We start from the raw sequence: 20209 nt of genomic DNA on the forward strand, positions 1-20209 counted from the left end.
TTAATGAGGTCCTCTGCAACTCAGTGAGACCCTGTTGCAAAATAAAGAATAAAAAGCAGGGCTGGGGATATAGCTCCGAGGTAGAATGCCCTTGGGTTCCATCCCTAGTACCACACACACCAAAAAAATTGCTAAAAGTCTGTCTGGGGGTGTAGTTCAGAGGTAGATTGCTCCTGGGTTCAATCCTCAATACCACAAAAAAGGAAAGAAAAAAAAAAGGGTCCCCCCCCCCAGCGAACAGGGACATCTTTCCCTTGGTGGTCCTACTGTCTCCCCAGTGCTTACCAGCCAGCTTCTCCGGACCCATCGGCCATCAGCAGTGCCCCTCCCTCTGTCCATGCTCTGGGCAGGCTGCCTGGCTGCACCTGGTCTTTCTGTCTTCACACCAGCTTACATTCTTTTCTATCTCCATACTAGCTTATATTCTTTTGCCTTCCATGACACATTTCTTTGTTTAATTCATAATTCTCAAACTGACTTCCCCATAACACTGTCCCCCGAGTCCTTCTAAGAGCAGTGGGCCCGACTCATTCACATCCCTGAGCCACTGAAGTTATACCATTTGGAGCTAATTATTTTATTTTGCCCTTTCCTGTCGCACCTATAACAGCCTTGTTACATTCCTAAGCTCCTGGTGCAGGGCTATCTACTTCATATGCCAGAGAATTCTTATTGATGGAGCAACCAATGTGGGGGAAAAGAAAAACCCAAGGCAAGAGATGATATATAATGAAATGGAATGCAGCTTACTGTCATCCACGGGGCAGAAGGTGATGTTCACCCAGTCTGAGTGTTCCTCTGCAAATTCAGCCCTGACTCTCAAGAGGTGGTCGCCATACTTGGAGAGATTGGAGAAATCGCACTTGGTCAAGGCAGTACTCTTGCACACATCTTGGAACCTCCTATAACTACAATAAGAAACAATAAGAGAGACAGAGGCCCGAGAGCGCCAGCCTCTTGCAGGCTGACTGCTGCGTTACTTCCCCCTGCTTCCAAAGACTAACAAACAAAACAATTCTTAGTCATATTGACCAGTTGCATGCATAATTATATTTTGGCCTTTCTGTAATTGTGTTCTAGGAGACCTTAATGGTGCTTGGGCTGTCATAAAGCATTTCAACAGTATTCTATCCTGTGCTCAAGTAATTTGAAGGGGAAATTAAGTTAAACATAGAAATAGATGTCTCTGCAACAGAACTTCCTGGAGACTTTAAAATCCAATTAAACACGTTCTTCTGTAAAGAAGGGCTGAGTATTCAACATACTTGACCAAGACTCTTCCTCCCTTGAGTGCATATTTCTCAAAGTAGTGAGACATGATTTGTAAGATTCTGATACTCTCAGATGAACTAAAATAAGTGTATTATGAGGATTTCAACCGATGCCCTAAAAGTAACTAGAATTGCAAATATTCTGCAAAAAATATAAAACAGCTCTTGAATTTCAGGCGGAAGGATAGCCCCAACTGCAACCACTGGAGAGAGGGTGGCAGAAACATCGCAGAGAAGAAGAAAAGGGATGATATTTGGAAATACCTCCCGGATGCTAAGCAAATTCTATCTCCTCCTAACTTGACCTCTTAACCGACTGGGGACGTCTAATTGGCTTCATGTAAACCGAGGAGACACAGGGTCCCTTCCTGTAAGTGAGGAGGCTGCCCGACGCGTTCTCCACTGCAACTTCCTGTCTAGGTGCCAAAACCAATTTAGCTGCCATTAGAAGTGACGCTGATGGTCATGTTGACAAGAACGACGGCAGCAACGTCAATGGAGCTTTGGAGTCAGGCGTGCGGAGGCCGGGAAGCTTGCCCAGTGGCACTGAGTTCTTGGGGACCTTGTCATACCTCACCACACTAGTGAACACTGTCTAGAACAACCTCCTGCAAAAGGCAGGGAGGGACAAGTGAGATCATACTGTTTTACAGTCTATTTTTCCACTTACCACAGCACAAACATCCTGCCAGTCGGTCAAATCTTCACGGCTGTCTTACATCCTATTGTTTGAAAAACCCAGGGGTTTTCTCGCATGTGGTCATTTCCTTCACTTAAATGAACCCATCACTGGTGGCCGTGGGATTTCAAAAGTTGTTTTGTACTAACTTTGCTTTCACCAGGTTATTTTGATTGCATTTACAAATTCCACTAAAAAGGTCATTTTGACCCATTTACCATATTGAGATCTGAATTTTGGATGGATTGAAATACAGGCCCTGGAGCCGGGTGTGGTGGTGCACGCTTGTAATCCCCGCTCTTGGGGGGGGGCGGAGACAGGAGGATTGCACAGGTTCAAGCCAGCCTTGCTGGCTTAAGAGACCCTGTTTCCAAATAAAAATATAAAATAGGTCTGGAAGTGTAGCCCAGAGGTAGAAGGGTTCCATCTGTAGTACCACAAAAAAAAAAAAAAAAAAAAAAAAAACATGCATGCCCTAAAGAGACCGTTCTGGCCATCCCAGCACCAAGGGCAGGGTGAGGGTGAGCATGTGTGTAACAGAGAGCTTGGTGCTGTGCAACTGCTCAGGTGAATTCTAAACAAGCCTTGTATGGAACCATAGAAGGGTAACTGGATCTTTAGGGACCAATCTCTTCCCCAGGGGCATACCCTGCACAGGTTTTTTTCTCCAGCTCTTTGTATAGTTCCCTGAGGAGCAATCCCAGAGCTAGGCACCAACTCTTGGTTAGTAAGTCACCTCCTTCCTGCTCCTCCAGGAAGTCCCTGGGACCTCCCATCTGAAAGACAGACACCCCAAACCAAGCACCTCTATGAAGATGGCAAAACAGCAAGGCATAGGAGAACAAAAATAAACCACTGGGGAGAGAGGCAGAAAGAGGCTATGGTTTTAATGCCTTGTTCCCTCCAAGACATATGTTGAAATTTAATCCTCATTGTGAGGTATTAAGAAGGTGGACCCCGGGCGTGGTGGCGCCCGCTTGTAATCCCAGCATTCGGGAGGCGGAGACAGGAGAATCGCAGATTCGTAGCAGCCTCAGCTACTTAGCGAGGCCCTCTGCAACTCAGTGAGACCTTGTTTCAAAATGAAGAATAAAAAGGAGGGGCTGGGGAGTGCAGCTCGGAGGTCGAATGGCCCTGGTTCCATCCCCAGTGCTGCCAAATAAATGAAGGTGGAAGCAATCAATTGTGGTGTCAGAGAGGCTTTGGGAGGCGAGTAGGTCTGGATAAAGGCAGCTGGGGGGGGGGGCAGTCCCATGACTGAATATTGGTGACCTTGCAAGAAGAAAGCGCAGTGTCCTCATGTTCACCCCCTGTCGCTCATCATGTGTTGATATGTTGGCCTGTGTCATCGTGGGACTTTAGCAGCAAGAAGGCCATAACCAGATATAGCCCCTTGGCCTTCGACTTCTGCAACTGTAAGCCAAAACAAAACTCTTTTTTCTTTTTGTGGTACTAGGGATTGAATCCCGGGGCTTTCTACCATCGTGCTATATCACTAGCTCTATTTTATTTTGAAACAGGGTCTTGCTAAATTGCGGAGGGTCTCACTAAATTGTTAAGGCTGGCCTCAAACCTATGATTCCTCTGTCTCAGCCTTCCAGGTACTGGGATGACAGGCATATATCAGTGTGGCCTGCTTATAAACTTCTTTTTTACAAAGCTCCTAGCCTCAGGCATTTCCTTATTAGAATGAAAAATGACCCAATGTAAGAAGAAATGTAATTTTCCACTGTGAAATCTCTTGATGACTTTCCAAACAGAATGGAAAAAACACAGATGAGATGATATGATTAAACCAATTGGTATTAGAAAAGTACTTCAGGAAAAAAATAAGTTGTAGCATGCCCTTCTTCATTCCCTGGACTCTGGACTCTAGATTGGGTGAAAGTATTGGATCACTGCTAAAGTCCCCGAACTTAATAACAGTACTGTGTGATGGATAAGATTACCCTTGCTTTTATAAAATATACACAGAAAGGCATGATATATATGAGAGAGAGAGAGAGAGAGAGAGAGAGAGAGAGAGAGAGAGAGAGAGAGAGAGAGAAAGGAGAGAGAAAATGTGGCAAATATAAAAAACTGGGGCATCTGGATGTAGGCTCTCTGGAAGTTCTTAGTTCTATACTTGAAATCTTGAAAAGTTCTCTCTGAAGTGTGAAATTATTTCAAACTAAAAAAAAAAAAAATGGGCAAGGATCCTCTTATTCTTTTTCCTATTTTTTTCCACACTTTGCAGGACTTGGGTGTGTCCATATGATGACAGAAAGATGGGGAGGAGGGCAGGGTTAATGAGAGCCAGAAGGGAATTTCTCCCCAGACACTGAAGAGCTTGTCTGTCCTTCTGCTTCTGAGTCACATGGCAAGCAGAACTGTCTGTCATGCATCGGCCCCGGGGTTTCCCGCTGCTCTTTGCACGTGGTGTGAAGGTGTGTTACCTGCAGCCCAGCTGGCGGCAGGCAGTGGCCAAGTGCCGAGGGAGGGCTGGTGTGGACTTCCTTCACCAGGAGCAGGGGAATATGGTCAGGTATAACAGATAGAGGGTGTTCAGACCAGTGCTGAGATAGGTCCCTGCTGTCATACACTACAGCTTTTGATAGTCATCAGTTATCTAACTTTCAGTTTCAAGAGGCAGCTACGGAGGAACTGAGAGCCCATTTGCAAATCATCTGCCCCACTCGGTACTGGGGTGGTCTGTTAGAATCCACCAGAGAGAGTCGGTGGTATGGGAGCCAAGGTCTTCCTGCCTGCTTTCTAGCAATATGATGCTAATATTGGAGATGATAGCAGTGACATTTTTCTCTCCAAATGAAAATATCAATCATGATAAATAAGCTATGTTCTTCATAATCCTAGGCTGCCAACTGTGGCTGGTTACATCCATACACATGATAAAATGTCTGTATCTACCAGACATCCTATAATAAATAATCAGTCTATGAAATTATAGAAAGGAATAGCTGATCATGAGAAGTTCCTGGACAGAAAGAAAAAGGCCAGCGGGGAAGGTCCTCTGTCTCCAGCTGTCCTGGTCACATGTGTGACAAGAGTCACACTCCCTCCCTCCTGTGGCCAAGCCCATTGATCACCACAGGGCTACCATCTTCTGACACCTTCTTCCCAGAGCCACCAAACCCACCTGCGGTACTGAGCTGTGAAAGTCAGATTTCCTTGGGGAAAAGCAGGTGACTCCCACTGGAGAATGTTCTTGAAATTAACCGAATTCATTCTGACCTTTTCAGGAGGTGGTATCATCCCCAGTGCTGCAGAAACAAAGGGAAAAAATTTTTTTGCAATTCTTTTCTTCAAAAAAGTTGCCTAAGAAAATGACCACATTCAAGGCAGATCTGGGCTAGAGACCGAAATTACTTTTAAGCGTCTAAACTTGGGTTTACCTGACAGCTCCATGCTGCAGCTGCCATGTGGGTGACAGAGAAAAAGACATGTTAATGGTGCTGAGGCTGGATTTTATTTGAAGAGTCAGGAGAACAAATTTTGGTTTTGTGGGGGGGGGTGGGAGGGGAGAAGCAAGAATGAAATGGGGTGACCTGGACTTGGGTGGCAACGCAAAGGTGTGGGTTTCAGAACAGGTGGGTTTCAGATACATCTCCAGAGGTGCACAGTCTAGTCTAGGCACACAGTTCCTGGCATATCTGATGGGAGAACTGGAGGAGAATACCCCTTTCTAGCTGAAGCATCAGGTTCCTTGATTGGACCTGGGACAGGGAACCCAAGCATGCCATTTCAGCTGCATTAAATCTGGGATGTTGGAGAAATAGTCAAGGAGGGATGTCAGGGAGACAGCTGGCTGAATGACCCTGGAGGTCACACAGAAGGTAGATCTGGGCTAGAGACAGGAATTGCTTTTAAGCTTTTAAACAGAAAATTCTAAACATATACAGAAGCAGAAAGAAGAGCATACCAGACCACCACCTGTCACCCAACAGGTGCCAATAGGATGTTAATGTGAGAGTCACAGGCTGATTTAATGCCAGGGTTGTTTTTGAAATTCCCCCAAAGAACTGTGTAGGGGAAGGTCATGAACTCAGCCTCAAAGAGACCCGATAGAGGAGAATTACAAGTAGAACTGGCTGGAGAAATAGGGGGCAAACCGGGGAACAGAATTCATCCCAAAGGCAGGAGGGAAGCCAGGTGTGGTGGCCCACGCTTGTAATCCCAGCGCTTGGGAGGCTGAGACAGGAAGATAGCACAGGTTCAAAGCCAGCCTCAGCTACTGAGTGAGGCTCTCAGCAACTCTCAATTGTTTTCAAATAAAGTATAAAATAGGTCTGGGAGTATAGCCCGGAGGTAGAAAAGCCCCTAGGTTCCACCCCCAGTACTACAATAAATAAATAAATAAATAAATAAACAAATAAATATAAAAATAATTAAAAATAGGGCTTGAAATGTAGCTCAGAGTTAGATTGTCCTTGGTTTCCACCCCCAGTACAGAAAAAAAAAAAAAAAAATCAAACCCAAAGGAAGGAGGGGCAGTGGTGCTGTTTGAACCTGGGCACTCATTGCGGAGAAGGGGGGGAAAGTTCGACTGGATTTAGAACCCAGAAACCATAGCGCAGGGGTGCTGAGGAGGAGATTCAGATTTCGGGGTGCTGAGGGCTGGAGGCTAAGGTGTGGGGCAGTTCGTCTAGGCGGTCTGGAGGTGAGCAGGCAGAAGGGCAGGGTCGATGGGGATCCCCTCCACAGTCCCACTGGACTTCGGGGTGAGGGTCTGAGCCAGTCGTGATGGGATGCTTTGTGCCCTTATGGAAACCACTTTAGTGAGAACCCGCCAGCAGGATGAGAGAATCCATTGCTGCTGGGAACCGCCGGGAGTTTACAGTCTAGACCTCAAGCCGGGTGCCGGGTGGGGTCCCCGATGGCGGCGTCGGAAAACCCTGCCCCGAGGCCCGGGAGGCTCGACTGGGCGCGCAGTCACTTTCGGGGCCATTGGGGGTCTCCGCCTGGGGCGATCACCGCCCCGCACGCGCCAGCAAAAAGCATCTCGACCGCCCCAGCGCCTCACCCGAGGCGGGTCCCCTCTGCCGGGATCACGGCGGCGCTCAGAGCGCCTCGGACCTGGCCGCCCGCCCGGGACCTCCTTCCCGCCGACCTCTCACCTGACACCAGCAGGTAGCCGGCCAGCCAGCACCCGAGGCTCCGCGCCATGGCCGCGGGCGCTGGGGGCGCCGCGGCGGAGCCGGGCTGGAGCCCCTGGAGCCGGCCGGCGCCCGCTTCCGGGAACACAGGGGCGGGCCCTCCAGGGCCCGCCCCCACGACAGGCCCCGCCCCTCTACCAATCACTGGCTCCTCCCCCGCCAAAGGTCCCGCCCCTCGCATCCCGGAAACCAATCGCAGGCCCCGCCCCGCCCGGCAAGGCTCCTCCCCCGCCACAGGCCCCGCCCCCGACCCCCTTGGTCCCTCGCCGGTCCCGCCCCCTCCGGTTCCCGGGCCAGCGTAGGAGTACAAGGTCAGGTGCCCTGCAGCGGATGAGGCCCAGAAAGGCGGTCTTAGGCTAAATAGACTAAAACGCCAAACCAGGGGCTCTTGTGTGCATGGTGGAACTGTAGGTGGTGTTTTTGCTTTATACCATTCAGTTTTCCCCACACTTTTTCCATTGAAAAGTGAGGGATAGCACTCCGTTGGAAAACCCAGTTAGAAGGGGTCTTCTCTAGGCTCCTCGGGGAGAAAAGCCAGAAAAGCAAGTCATTTATTTCACAACAACTTGTTTCTTTCACGAGACTGCTGAGGAAGCTTTGATTTCCTCTTTCTAGGCTTGCAAAAGGGTGAGGTTGGAAAACCCGGGGCAGGGGGACAGGCTGGGAAATGGGCCCCGCGGCCCCACGCTGTGCTGGAACTTTAGAGGATCCTGAGACCCGGCGCGAACGCGCTCTCCCACGAGAAACAACCGGAAGCCCACCAAGTTCGTATTAAAAAGTGTGCTTGTATTACCCTTTACCAACCACCAATCAGTTTACAAAGTTTTAAAAAATAAACGCATGTGTGTGGACACACATAAGCACCGTAAGGAGGTTATCTCAAAAGATCAATCGGAAAACATCTCAAAATATGATAGACGCATCCAGAGCTCAGAGAGAGAGACTGAAAAGTTCTTTCCTAAGAATTTCATTAGTTAGTAAATAAGGGCTTCCTACCTTTTTACCCTCTTCTTGCAAGTTACTTTAGAGCAAATACAAGTCATCTACTCAAAATCCTTGAACTTGAACCCCTATAATTTTTGCTTTTCCCCTTTTAAGAAGGGGCCTACCTAGGAGAAAGGCCCCAGAAGCCAGTTCTTGGGGTGAGTGATGGGTGTCCTGTACTTTTTGTGCACCTTTGCAGCCTCCAGGATCAAAACTCTTCTCCCTGTATGTTTCTGGTATTTCTCCTAGATCCCCGGGGTCCTAGAGCTTACCTAGGCCAATCCCTGTATTTCAAAAATGAAGCTGAGGCTCAGGGGCTCTGCAAAAATGCCTGGGATGGACCAGGAAAGTGTCAGCAGGCAGATTCTGACCCACAGTCCTTACACTGCTACACGATAGTCTAGAGCCTCAGTCTAAAACTTCCATTCACAGCTTCTGCGATTCCACGGAGGACGGCTGGAACCAGCACACAAAACACTTCAGAAAGCGCCAAACAGGATCTCTAAGCCCTATATGCCATCGTTTTTCTGGAGGCCTTGAAGCATTTTTGCTTTTGTTCTTTTTCTTTAATCTTTTGTTGTTATTGTTTGGTGGCACTAAAATTGAACCCAGCGGGCTCAATCCTGAGCTATATGCCCAGCCTGATTTTTTTTTTTTAATTTAAAACAAGGTGTCACAAAGTTGCCAAGGCTGGCTTTGAATCTGAGATCCTCCTGTCTCAGCGTCCCAAGTACTGAGATTACAGATATGCATCACTTTACCTGGCTTTTTAACTTTTTTACTCTTTCAAGATGACACCGGATGTGAGAGTTATTAATGAGTGTCTCTGCCTTTTTCACTTAAACCTAGGATGGAAGGGTGGCTGAGAGTGGAGGCTGGCGCCCGAGAGCTGTCCGTGGACCATCGACTGAAACTTGCCTTGCATTTATTTTGCTGGTTTCCTTATGCACCTGCCTCTTTTCTCTACAGATACCCCCGCCTCTTCTGCCTGCTTTTCTTGCTAAACACTTCTCACAGCTCCTGCGAGGAACCCTGCTGAGTATTTTTCCATAGCTCTTCTCCCTCCCATGGGGCCAGATGGTCTAGACCACCCCTGAAAAACACAGAGAACCTTGCTCCCTGGGAAACACGGTGCCTGTTGCCTACAGAGTGTGTTCCCATCAAAGAAGCCCGCAGAGCATGCTCCCTGAGGAGTGTGTCAGCTGGACCTTGTAAACAACGCTCTGAGCCCAGGTTCCCGCACTGGCCGGTTGCATAGATAATGTCACCTATGTGCCTGACTCCTTCCCTCAGAACACTTGCAGATCACAAGCTAGCAAGTTGGGGTGCAAGGAGGAAACCGTGCAGGTCCGTCTTAGTTCAAGTCAATGGACTGTTTTGGGAGTCATCTCATGATATAACCATCTCCGCCATAGTCAACGTCGCCATCAGAGGTATCACTTTTATCAGACGAATCATCGTCAGTCCATTGGTCCTGGGAAGAGGGGCTGGGGTGGGGCAACTGTGTCCATTCTCCAGAGGCCACCAGGCTTGATTCTGTTTGGTGGGGATCCTCTCCTAGGTCTGGGGTCTCTTCTGGAAGCGATAGCATTGGGGTGTCTTCTTCCGACTCATCATCGGGAGCCCTCATAAACACAGAGTTTAAATCCACGTTGAAGGTGATTCTGTCCCCAGACTCCTCAGGGGAGCTGCTGTTGTCCACAGGAAGGGAATCCTGGAACTCTCTCTTTCTTTCCTCATAGGGCCTCCCCGTGTCTTCTGACTGCCAGGCGCTGGGCCCTGGGGCTGCAGGGGGCTCCGGCTCCATCTCTGGCTCAGCCTCAGCTTCCAACGGGTCAGACTCCTCAGCGCCTGAGTCGACCGCCAGGGACTCTGGGGACGTGGCGGGGGCTGCCTGACACAGGAGCCCGCCCATCAGGCCGTGCAGGGTGTAGCCTCCTGCGTTTGTTCTGGGGGCCACTTCGTCACTGTCACTTTCGTCGTCGTAATTATAGTTCCACACTTTCTTCTTTCTGTTGACATAAATGACTTCCACCACGTCTACTGCTTCTGGAGGTGGCAGTGTGGGAAATACCTGGGCTACAAAGTTATAAAAATTCTGGGGTGAGGGAGAGAGGGGGGAGGCAGGGAAAAAGAGGGGGAGGCAGGGAGAGAGAGAAAGAATATAAATCAATCAGTGTCTATTGTATTATTATTATTGTTATTATTTTATTACTATTATTAGGTACTGGGAACTGAACCCTGGGGCATTTTACCTCTGAGGTAACTCCCACATCTATTCACTTCATGTACGTACGTATTTATGTATTTATTCATTTAGACACAGGGCATTACTGAGTTGCTGAGGGTCCTGCTAAGTTATTGAGGTCGTCCTTGAACCTGCGATCCTCCTGTTTCAGTCTCCCAAGTGCTGGGGGATTATAGGCTTGTACCATCATTCCTGGAAGCTAGGTAGATTTGGATTGTAGACTGCCAAAACATTCTTCAAGGGGTGTCAAGGGACTGCACGTGAGAAGCCGATACCATCAGGATAAGAGCCCAGGGAAAAAGTGCCTCCTGGTGCGGAAGACCTTACAGATACAGATGACCCCTGAAGGGCAAGGGGCGGGAAAAGTGGAAGAGCCTCTATCCCATTCTATCCCAGCATTTGGAAGAAAATACTTCCAGGACACAGCGCACGGTAAGCTAAAGAGAAAACAAAGCAGGCTGACTTGTCCATCTAAGCAGTGGGAAGACCAGTGAAGATGGCGGTCATGAGACTTTACTCCATAGGTCTGGAGACCTGGAATCTTTATCTGTGTCCTCCTCCTCTCTGCCCTCCTGTGCCTACACAGCTGTCCAATTTCACAAACCTGTTCTTTTCCTACCCTACCCAGACCTAGCTTTGGGGTCAGATTTTCTACTGGGCGATGCATCTTTTTTCTTATTGATTCACACAAGTTTTTCATATAACTATATAAATGGTATACTAATTATTTATTATTTATACATATATTTCCCTCCATTTTGTGATTTATCATGTTATTCTCTTTATGAAGACATCTAATAAAGAGAAATTCTGAATTTTGGTGTAAAAAAACATCAACTTGATTCATTTATGGTTTTAGCTTTTTGTGTCCGAGAGAACCTTCCTTACCCCAAAGTCATGCAGAATCCTCTATAAAGATGCTTTTTCAGCTGTGATGGGATTGTTTGAATAAACTCATAGTAAGCTGAAAATACTGTAAACTGAAAATATGCTTAATACACCTAACCCAAAGCCTGTGTTATAATAAAGTCCTGAATATTTCATGTAACTGAGCACTTAAAGTGTGGTTTCTACTGAATGCATATTTTTTCACCACTGTAGTTAAGAAATGGTAGGTTGAATCATCATTAGTTGGATCGGTATTCCCTTCTCACACTTTAATCATTTAGCTTTTCACATAATTGTCTTTAGTTTATTTGGAACTGGCTATTGTGTATAGCGTGAGGTAGGGATCCAAAGTAATTTTCCTCTATATAGGCAAAATCTATTGACCAGTCCATCCTTTTCCTACCAATTTGCAACACCCATTATCATCTATCATCCTCTATTGTGTTTCCATTTATATGGGCCTGTTTCTGGGCTTCCCATTTCACAAGGTTTTTGTTGAGGCTTTTGAACAAAATTTGATTATTTTTCTCCACACAGGGCTTATAAATCATCAGATTTATTTCTTAAATGTTTAAAATATATGTGTTACTCTTAGAGTTTTATTTTTACTATTTTAAATGGTATTCAATTTACACAAAGTTCAACATCAGGCAAAACTAATTCATGTTGTGCATAATCAGGAGAGCAGTTACCCTCGATGAGGGTGGGGCCTGAAGGTGGCAAGAGAGAGGATTCTCGGGGAGCTAGTCATATTCTCTTTTTTGATCTAAACATGAATTACTTGGTATGTCCAGTTTGTGAAAATTCACTGAAGTTTTACACCTATGGTTTGTGTACTGTATTTCTTGAGCACTGAAAAGCAGCTTCATGTTTGTTTTCTAATTGAATGCTGCTGATTTTGCACACAACGAGTTTGCTAAACTTACTAATCCTCACACTTTCTATCTAGAGTCATGAATATTTTATTTAGAGTTGTATTATCTGTAAATTCTTATTATCTTTACACAACTTCAAATTTCAAACTGCACAAGAACATTTTTTTTTGTTTCTGTTCTCTTTTATATCCCCAACACCTAGAATGTATTAATGTGGTCTAGATGCTCAATAAATATTTATTAAATAAAAAAAAAAGATGCTGTTTAAAAACCTAAGTGGTGAGCTGGGCGTGGTGACACACACTGGTAATCTTAATACTTGGGAGGCTGAGACCGGAGGATCGCAGGTTTAAAGCCAGACAACTTAGCAAGGCTCTCAGAAACTTAGTGAGACCGTTTCCAAATAAGAAATAAAATCAGGCTGGGGGTTTAGCTCAGAGGTAAAATGCCTCTGGGTTCAATCCTCAGTGACACACACACACACACACACACACACACACGCAAACTTTAATGACTATTCTTGATTAAATATGTATATATAAACACACTAGGTCTAGAGTGTTTCATTTTCCTATTCCTAGAGTTTTACTTAAACCTAGAGCAACAACTTTTTTTTTTTTTAACAAACCCAAGATAGCAACATGGTAAAGTAAAAAGAGCAATTCTATCAACTGTGGAGAATATTTAATTACATGGCTGTTGAAAAATTAGAATAAGGGGAATGCACTCCAACATAAAAATAAGACTATGTCTGAATGAAATACCACAGAAGTCATCAAGGAAGCAATGGGATAGGAACGTAGTAAATGATGGGTGAATGTAGCTGAGCCAAACATGAGGTGTAGGAAGATGGACGACCAGTACCCAGGCTCTGGGAAGGCTCCAAGCAGAAGCCCAGAGAAGAAACAAAGACAAGGAAATGGCTGTTGTTGCTAATAATGAAAATATCACAAATGACAACGACTGGGCCTGCTGTGTGCATGATAATGAACATAGTAGTGAAAATGATGTCACTGGTGCTTTGGAGAGATGTATACATTGCCACCGGCGTTACAAATCAGTTCTCTATAGTATCATTTTATAAGGTAAATCTCCATTATACAAAAATTGCAATGAAGTAATTTAAAATAAGAAGAGAAGCTATGTAAAAATGTCTATTGCACTATTCATAATAGTCAAAGGGAAAAAAATAAAAGAAAGAAAGAGAAGTGAGAATAAAAAAATCAACCCAAGAGTCTGAGAGCTGGAAAGGGTTTAAAAATGGATACAGTCATAATGATGGAATTCTATGTAACCATTAGAAATAACAGGTGGACAAAGTATAAAGAGACAATGTAAAATGCACAGAGAGGTCTCTAACTGCAAAATGTATGTTCACTGGGCTGGAAAAGAACCCAGACTGATAAAACTCACTGGCGCTTTTGGAAAATGAGATTTTCTTCTGTGAGATTTTCTTCTGTGAAAACATTAAGTGTATTATACAGTAAAAGTTCTTTAGTTAACAAAATACAGATAGAAAAAAAAAAAAGAAAAACAACCTACCAACACTTTGGGGAGATTACTGCTTAAGCATATGTAACCAATCCTTTTCAGAGTTATGATGGTGCTTAGGAAGACCATGGCTATCAAAAACACTATAATTATCCCACTGATTTTGGCAGATTCCGATGGCTCTGTAGATGAAAATAAATGACTTTATTTTTTAAAAAATCCAATAAGGGGTCACAGATAGGAATAAAATGCACATTGCTCTGGTGTTGGAAAGGGATATTAAGGATGCAGAAGTTGAAAACAACATTTCATATTGCTAAATACCAAAGGATGTAGAGTGGTCCAGGTGTGTACTGTGTGTGTGTGTGTGTGTGTGTGTGTGTGTGTGTGTGTGTGTGTGTACGTGGTACCGAGGATTGAACCCAGAGGCATTCTAACTCTGAGCTACCACTTTTTGTTTTGTTTTGTTTTGAAACAGGTCTCACTAGGTTTCTGAGAGTTTTGTAAAGTTCTGAGAGTTTTGAACCTGTAATCCTCCTGTCTCAGACTGCCAAGTAGTGGATTACAGGCATGTACCACCACAGGTGGCTCAAGTCTGGACTCTTTAAACAATGAAATATACTTAGCTTTTTAAAGTATTTCAAAGTAAATTTATTTTATATTTTATTATTATTATTATTATTATTATTATTATTATTATTATTATTATGGGGGATGGAACTCAGGGGCATTCTACCTTCAAGCTATATCCCCAGCCGTATTTTTTATTCTTTATTTTGAAACAGCATCTCACTGAGTTGCAAAGGGCCTCGCTAAGTAGCTGAGGCTGGCCACGAACCGTGACCCTCCTGTCTCAGCTTCCCAAATGCTGGGATTAGAAGCATGTGCCACCTTGCTCGGCTCTTTTAGTTTATATTTATTTATTTAATTAATTAATTAATTTATTTATTTATTTTTGCGGGTCTGGGGATGGAACCCAGGGGCATTTGACCTCCGAGCTACACCCCCTGCCCAACTTTTAATTCTTTATTTTGATACAGGGTCTCACTGAGTTGCGCAGGGCCTCACTAAGTAGCTGAGGCTGTCCGCGAACCGCGATCCTCCTGTCTCAGCCTCCCAAATGCTGGGATTACAAGTGTGCGCCACCACGCCCGGCTTAGTTTATCTTTAATATCTGCCCTGTCCCAATATGGCAGCCACTAGTCATGGCTACTTTCTCCCACTGTTTTGCACCCGGCCATAACAGGACCAATTGGCTTTGCCGTGCGCTCTCACCTCAAGGCCAAAAGCAAATGGGCCAACTGAGCACAGAACTGTGAGCCACTCAGTCAGCAATTCTGAGTCTCAATAAATCCTTATTCTACTACCGTTTTGTTAATTTGAGTTTTTATCATATACAAGAGTGCTGTTTGTATAGAAGAACATTTTATATATCTGTCTGGTTTTGGTCCCTGGTTCCAGGCATAGAGCTACAAAAACTAGTAGAATTTCCTGAGTGATAGCAGTGTGGTCTGCTATTTCTAAAAAGTCTCATCTGGGGATTGTTATGGTTGGCCTGGCTCCTCTGAAGCTCATGTTGGAATTGAACTGCACAGCCGCGGTACCAGGAGGAGGATGGCTCCTGGGGGCTCCGCCCTCATGAATGGATACACCAAACTCCCTACTTCCAGTGAGCACCTTCTGATGTCTCCGTGTACAACTCTGCATCTTTCAGTGTTTGGCTTGAACAACACACAGCAGCAAATTTAATCCTGATTCCCTGAAATAAAAATGTTTGATCTTCTAAAGGTAATGTGTGATGATCCTTATGGTAGGACACCATAAATGTGACCATACAGGAGTAGAGACTGATCAACAGAAAACCTTTCTGCTAAGGGCCTTTACAGAAGGAGAAAATACCCGTAGCATGTCATGAACTTTAAATTCTTATGAGAGGTTCCCTGTTAGAATGAAAATATAAATTTTCCAAACATGACTTTCTTTTTTTCTTTCAGAAAATAACATACCTGATTCCAGGCCAGGTGGAAGGAAGATGCATTTTAAGGGAGATTTTATTGATTTTCTCTGATTTCTAGGCTCAAAATAAACAGAAATACAATATGTTGTGTTTGGAATTAAATTGTCAATGACATAGCTGAGATTTCCGTGAAGACTTTTACTTATTTGGGGTTTATGCTGTAAAAAGAAACAAAAGAACATTAGGACTTGGGTAAGAATGTCATTTAAAGGTAGACCCTGAGGTATCTTTGGGGTTTTGTCTTCAACTCTTAAAGTGAATTAGAAATATCACAGGCTTGGCCGGAAAAAGAATGTTCTGTAAGTCACCGGGGCAAGAGATTGATTGTAAAACTATATGTATTTATACTCATGCACACGTCCACACACAAACCTCTCTGAAAAACATGAGATTTAGTCTAGCAACTTCATTTTACATATGAGGAGAGAAAGTCCCAAAGAAGGTAAAGTTTTCTGTGATGTCATTTTTACGGTCTAGGTTTCAATTTATTCAGCAGATGGGGGAATTGCAGTTCCAAGTGGCCAAGTTACTTTTCTGAGGTCACGGTGCTTGTCCGCAGCAGGCAGAACTCAAGCTGGCCTTAGCCAGGCGTGGCAGTGCACACTTGTAACCCCAGTATTTGGGAGGCTGAGACAGGAGGATCACAGGTTCGGGGCCAGCCTCAGCTACTTAGTGAGGCCTTCCCCAACTTTGTGAGACCCTGTTTCAAAATAAAGAGTAAAAAATAGGGCTGGGGCTGTAGCCTGGAGGTAGAATGCCCCTGGGTTCAGTCTCTAGTACTTAATAAAGAAAAGAAAAGAAAAGAAAAGAAAGAACTAAGGCTGGCATCTAAAACAGCCTGTCTCTCCTTGCTCCTGTAGTTTTATTCCATTTTGTAATGAAAAGGATGATATAAAGGTTCTTTTCTGAACAACTTATTTTTGGTACTGGAGGTTGAACCCACAGGCATTCAATTCCAAGCTATACCCCAGCCCTATTTTATTTTGAAAGAGGGCTTTACTAGGTTTTTGAGGGACCTTTCTAAGTTGCTGAAAGTGGCCTCAATCCTACAATCCTCCTGTCCCACCCTTAAGTACTAGGATTACAGGTGTGTGCCACCATTCCCTGCTGAAAAACAACTTAAAAAAAAAAAAAAAAAAACAGAGCCGGGCGTGGTGGCGCACGCTTGTCATCCCAGCATTCAGGAGGCTGAGACCGGAGGATGGAGGTTCGCAGACAGCCTCAGCTACTTACTGAGGCCCTCTGCAACTCAGTGAGACCCAGTTTCAAAATTAAAGAATAAAAAATAGGGCAGGGGCTGTAGTTTGGAGGTAGAATGCCCTTGGGTTCCACCTCCAGTCCCGTAAAACAAAACAAAACAAAATCAAAACAAAACAAAACAACAACAACAACAACAAAAACAGCCTGTCTTAATAGTTTCCAAAATAGTAGTTTTATGGATTAGAATTTCTAGCATTTCAAATATAGCCTTGGGTAGTAATGTGTTTTCCCAAGTTCTTTTTGGGAACTAGGAGGAGTTTCTAGACAGGCAACACAATAAATTAAAAGCTCATCCATGGAAAGTAGTTATGAAAAGGAAGATGAGACAGGTGAGGCCAAGCAGGGCAGGGGTGGCTTCTCTCACTGTGGCCCAGTCGGGACACCTGGGCTTCACGGGATCCCGAGACGTCTATAATGTGACTTCCTGCTCCATCAGGCACACAGAGGCTCCCTCCACCCAGTGCCCTCTGCTAGAGTGTCCGCCGGGCTCCTGTATTGAAATTTAATCCGTATTGTGAGGCATTGCAAGAGATGAAAGCCGGGCATGGTGGTCCATGCCTGTAATCCCAGTACTTGGGAAGCTGAGACAGGAGGATCGCAGGCTGGAGGACGGCCTCAGCAATGGAGCCAGACTCTCAGGAACCTAGTGAGACCCTGTTTCAAAAAGAAAAACAAATAGATAAATGAATGAATAGGTCTAGAGGTAGCTTGGAGATAAAATGCCCCTGGGTTCAATCTTTAGTACTACACACAAACACACACTCAGAAAACTAAAAAATAAAAGAGAGATGAAACTTGACTGTGATGTTTAGAAGTGGGACTTTTGGGGTGTGATTAGGATTAGATGAAGCCATCAGGGTGAAGCCTCCATTACTAAATACTGGTGGCTTTATAAGACGATAGAAAAAGACCAGAAGACACACACTCGTGTCTCACCAAGTGTCATCCTGTGCCACCTCTGGACTCTGCCAGCAAGATGGGACCCCACAGCCTTGGCCCTCCAGACCCATAAGCCCAAAGAGCCCTCTTTTAAAAATTAAATATGCAGCCTCGGGTATTTTGTTATAGTAACAGAAAATGGACTAAGACAACCTCCTTCATTATCTGTACTACACACGTTCACCTTCTACCCCGTCCCTGCTCCCAGTCAAGCAATCTTACCCACCCAGCTACTCTAGTTTGTTACTTTAGCAAGCTCACCTGGAACATCTCCCATCTTAAGCAGTCTCTTCCTTCGCCCTGTTTTCCCTCCAGCTGCCACTGCACGTCTTGCCTTGCCTTTACTGAAGAACTCCTGAGAAGAATGAACTTTCTACTTATTCTCCTCCCTCTCTCCTGAACCCACTATGATCAGCCAGCCCTTTGACCCGTGACTCACGAGAGCTGTACCTCTCCAGGGCCAGGTCTCAGGGCATTCAACATAAACAGACGCAGTGGCTCCCGGGACAGCTACTTAGCTGGGTCATCTCCCCAGAACTATAGACTGACTATGGACTCGCGGCATCCAACTCCTGCCCATGGTCTCCTTCCAGAGGCCTTGAATTGAGCAGACCCCAAACCGAGCTGTCTTGCAATTGCCAACAGCTTCATCCATACTGCTCTCTTTTAGCTAATGACAAGAGATTTTCCTCTTATGGGATTGTCAATATCCTAGTAAACATGTCTCATTTTAGAAATAATAGTCTAACACATCGAGTTAGACTCATGGTACTAACACACAAAGAGAAGTGTTTACAATATAATAGTTAATAACACTTGACACAGTCCCTGAATCACATGGATTTTATTTTTGCTACTTTTTCCTAAGGTATCCATCTTAATCCATGAGGATCTTTAAAGAAAAATGATAATCATAATTTGTTACTGCCTATGAAGTGATTACAAGTCAAATAGTGTCATAACTTGCTTGCCAATTTGAGCCTTTGCCCCTGTGGTCTATTCTTAATATACCTGCAGGATGCCCTATTAAGCCTCGAGTCCTCCAATGGCTTACATCATACTCAGAAGACCTGGACTTCCAAAGAACTCCAAGGTCTGGCTGCCGTCTCCTCCTCCTCCTCCTCATCATCATCATCATCTTCCTCCTCCTCCTCCTCCTCCCTGCTCAGCTACTATACCCCACCTCCCCTCCCTGCAGCTTCTCAAGCCCACAAGGCCCACTCCAACCCCAGGGCCTTTGATCTTCTGGTATTGTGTTTGAAATGCCCCTGCCCTGATCTCTTGAGGGCTGGACTTACTTTTAAGGGTTTTGTCATTGGTAAGGGGCTCTGAAAACCAAAGGTACCATAATAGCAGTGCTCATGGGCCAGTGCCATTTGTCCACTCTCCTACATGTTTCTACATTTTTTTTTTTTTTTGTGGTACTGGGGATGGAACCCTTCTACCTCCCGGATACACCCCCAGCCTTATTTTATTTGGTGGTACTGGGGTTCCTGGAAACCCTTCTGCCTCCGGGCTACACTCCCAGACCTATTTTTTATATTTTTATTTGGAAACAGGGTCTCTTAAGCCAGCAAGGCTGGCTTCGAACCTGCGTGATCCTCCTGTCTCCGCCTCCCAAGTATGGGGATTACAAGCATGCACCACCACGCCTGGCTGTTTCTACATTCTGAAGGGTGGACACAACAAACTATTGATGATTCGGTGCCAGGGCCGCCTTGAGGTTACTGGCATTCAGTGGGGTTTTGGGGAGATCAGGAGGAGACAAAACTTCTGGAAAGCACTATTTGCTTTGCAGGTCTGGAGAGGCGGAAACAATTTTTCATGTGGGCTCAGCAACATCACCCTTTCAAAAAAACCACCCTCATGTGCTGAGAGCTGGCTGCTCCTCCTGTCCATGCCTCACAGGTCTCTCTTTCTGAGTCCCATGAAGACACACATATGGCTTAGTCTTTTAAGGGAGACTGGACTGATTTGCTACTGGGTGAAACCAACATATTTCTAGAATGAATGAACTATAGTGACTTCTTTCCTGATGTAAGACCACATTGAAGCCCAGACCTGCTAGTGGGCATCATTCAACCACCCTTCATTTTTTTTTTTTTTAAAGTCAACTGGGAATTATTCTAACCCAGATTACTTACCAGCTTAACAATGCCTCCTGACTGTTCTTTGATGATGAGTAATAAGTAATTTTGTACTTCTTCCCCAAATATCTTGGAAGTGATGGGTGGAAATTTCATGGTGACAAGAATGCTGTCCTTAAAGCCAATAATCTCAAACTCTGGCGGCTCATACAACACTGTTTAGAAGACAAAGTCAGAGCACGTCTTAACACCAGCCGACGGTTGTGCATTAGTAAGCCCTCATTGCCAGCAGACAAACAGATGAGCGGATTGCAAAA

General features: G+C 45.1%; 1 protein-coding gene across 1 annotated transcript in view; it reads right to left on the reverse strand.

Annotated features, from left to right (window-relative positions):
- Positions 1-20209, reverse strand: part of LOC308263432 (uncharacterized protein) — a gene marked incomplete at both ends in the record, with an annotated part of 70356 nt that overhangs the window by 42309 nt on the left and 7838 nt on the right. Inside the window, 4 exons of the mRNA XM_080696458.1 lie at positions 751-908; positions 5087-5210; positions 15596-15764; positions 19950-20107. Coding sequence (XP_080552584.1) covers positions 751-908; positions 5087-5210; positions 15596-15764; positions 19950-20107 — 609 coding nt within the window. The remainder of the gene's footprint in view (positions 1-750; positions 909-5086; positions 5211-15595; positions 15765-19949; positions 20108-20209) is intronic.

This window comes from Muscardinus avellanarius (genome assembly GCF_963383645.1).
Source record: "Muscardinus avellanarius genome assembly, chromosome: 5".
Taxonomy (NCBI): Eukaryota; Metazoa; Chordata; class Mammalia; order Rodentia; family Gliridae; genus Muscardinus; species Muscardinus avellanarius.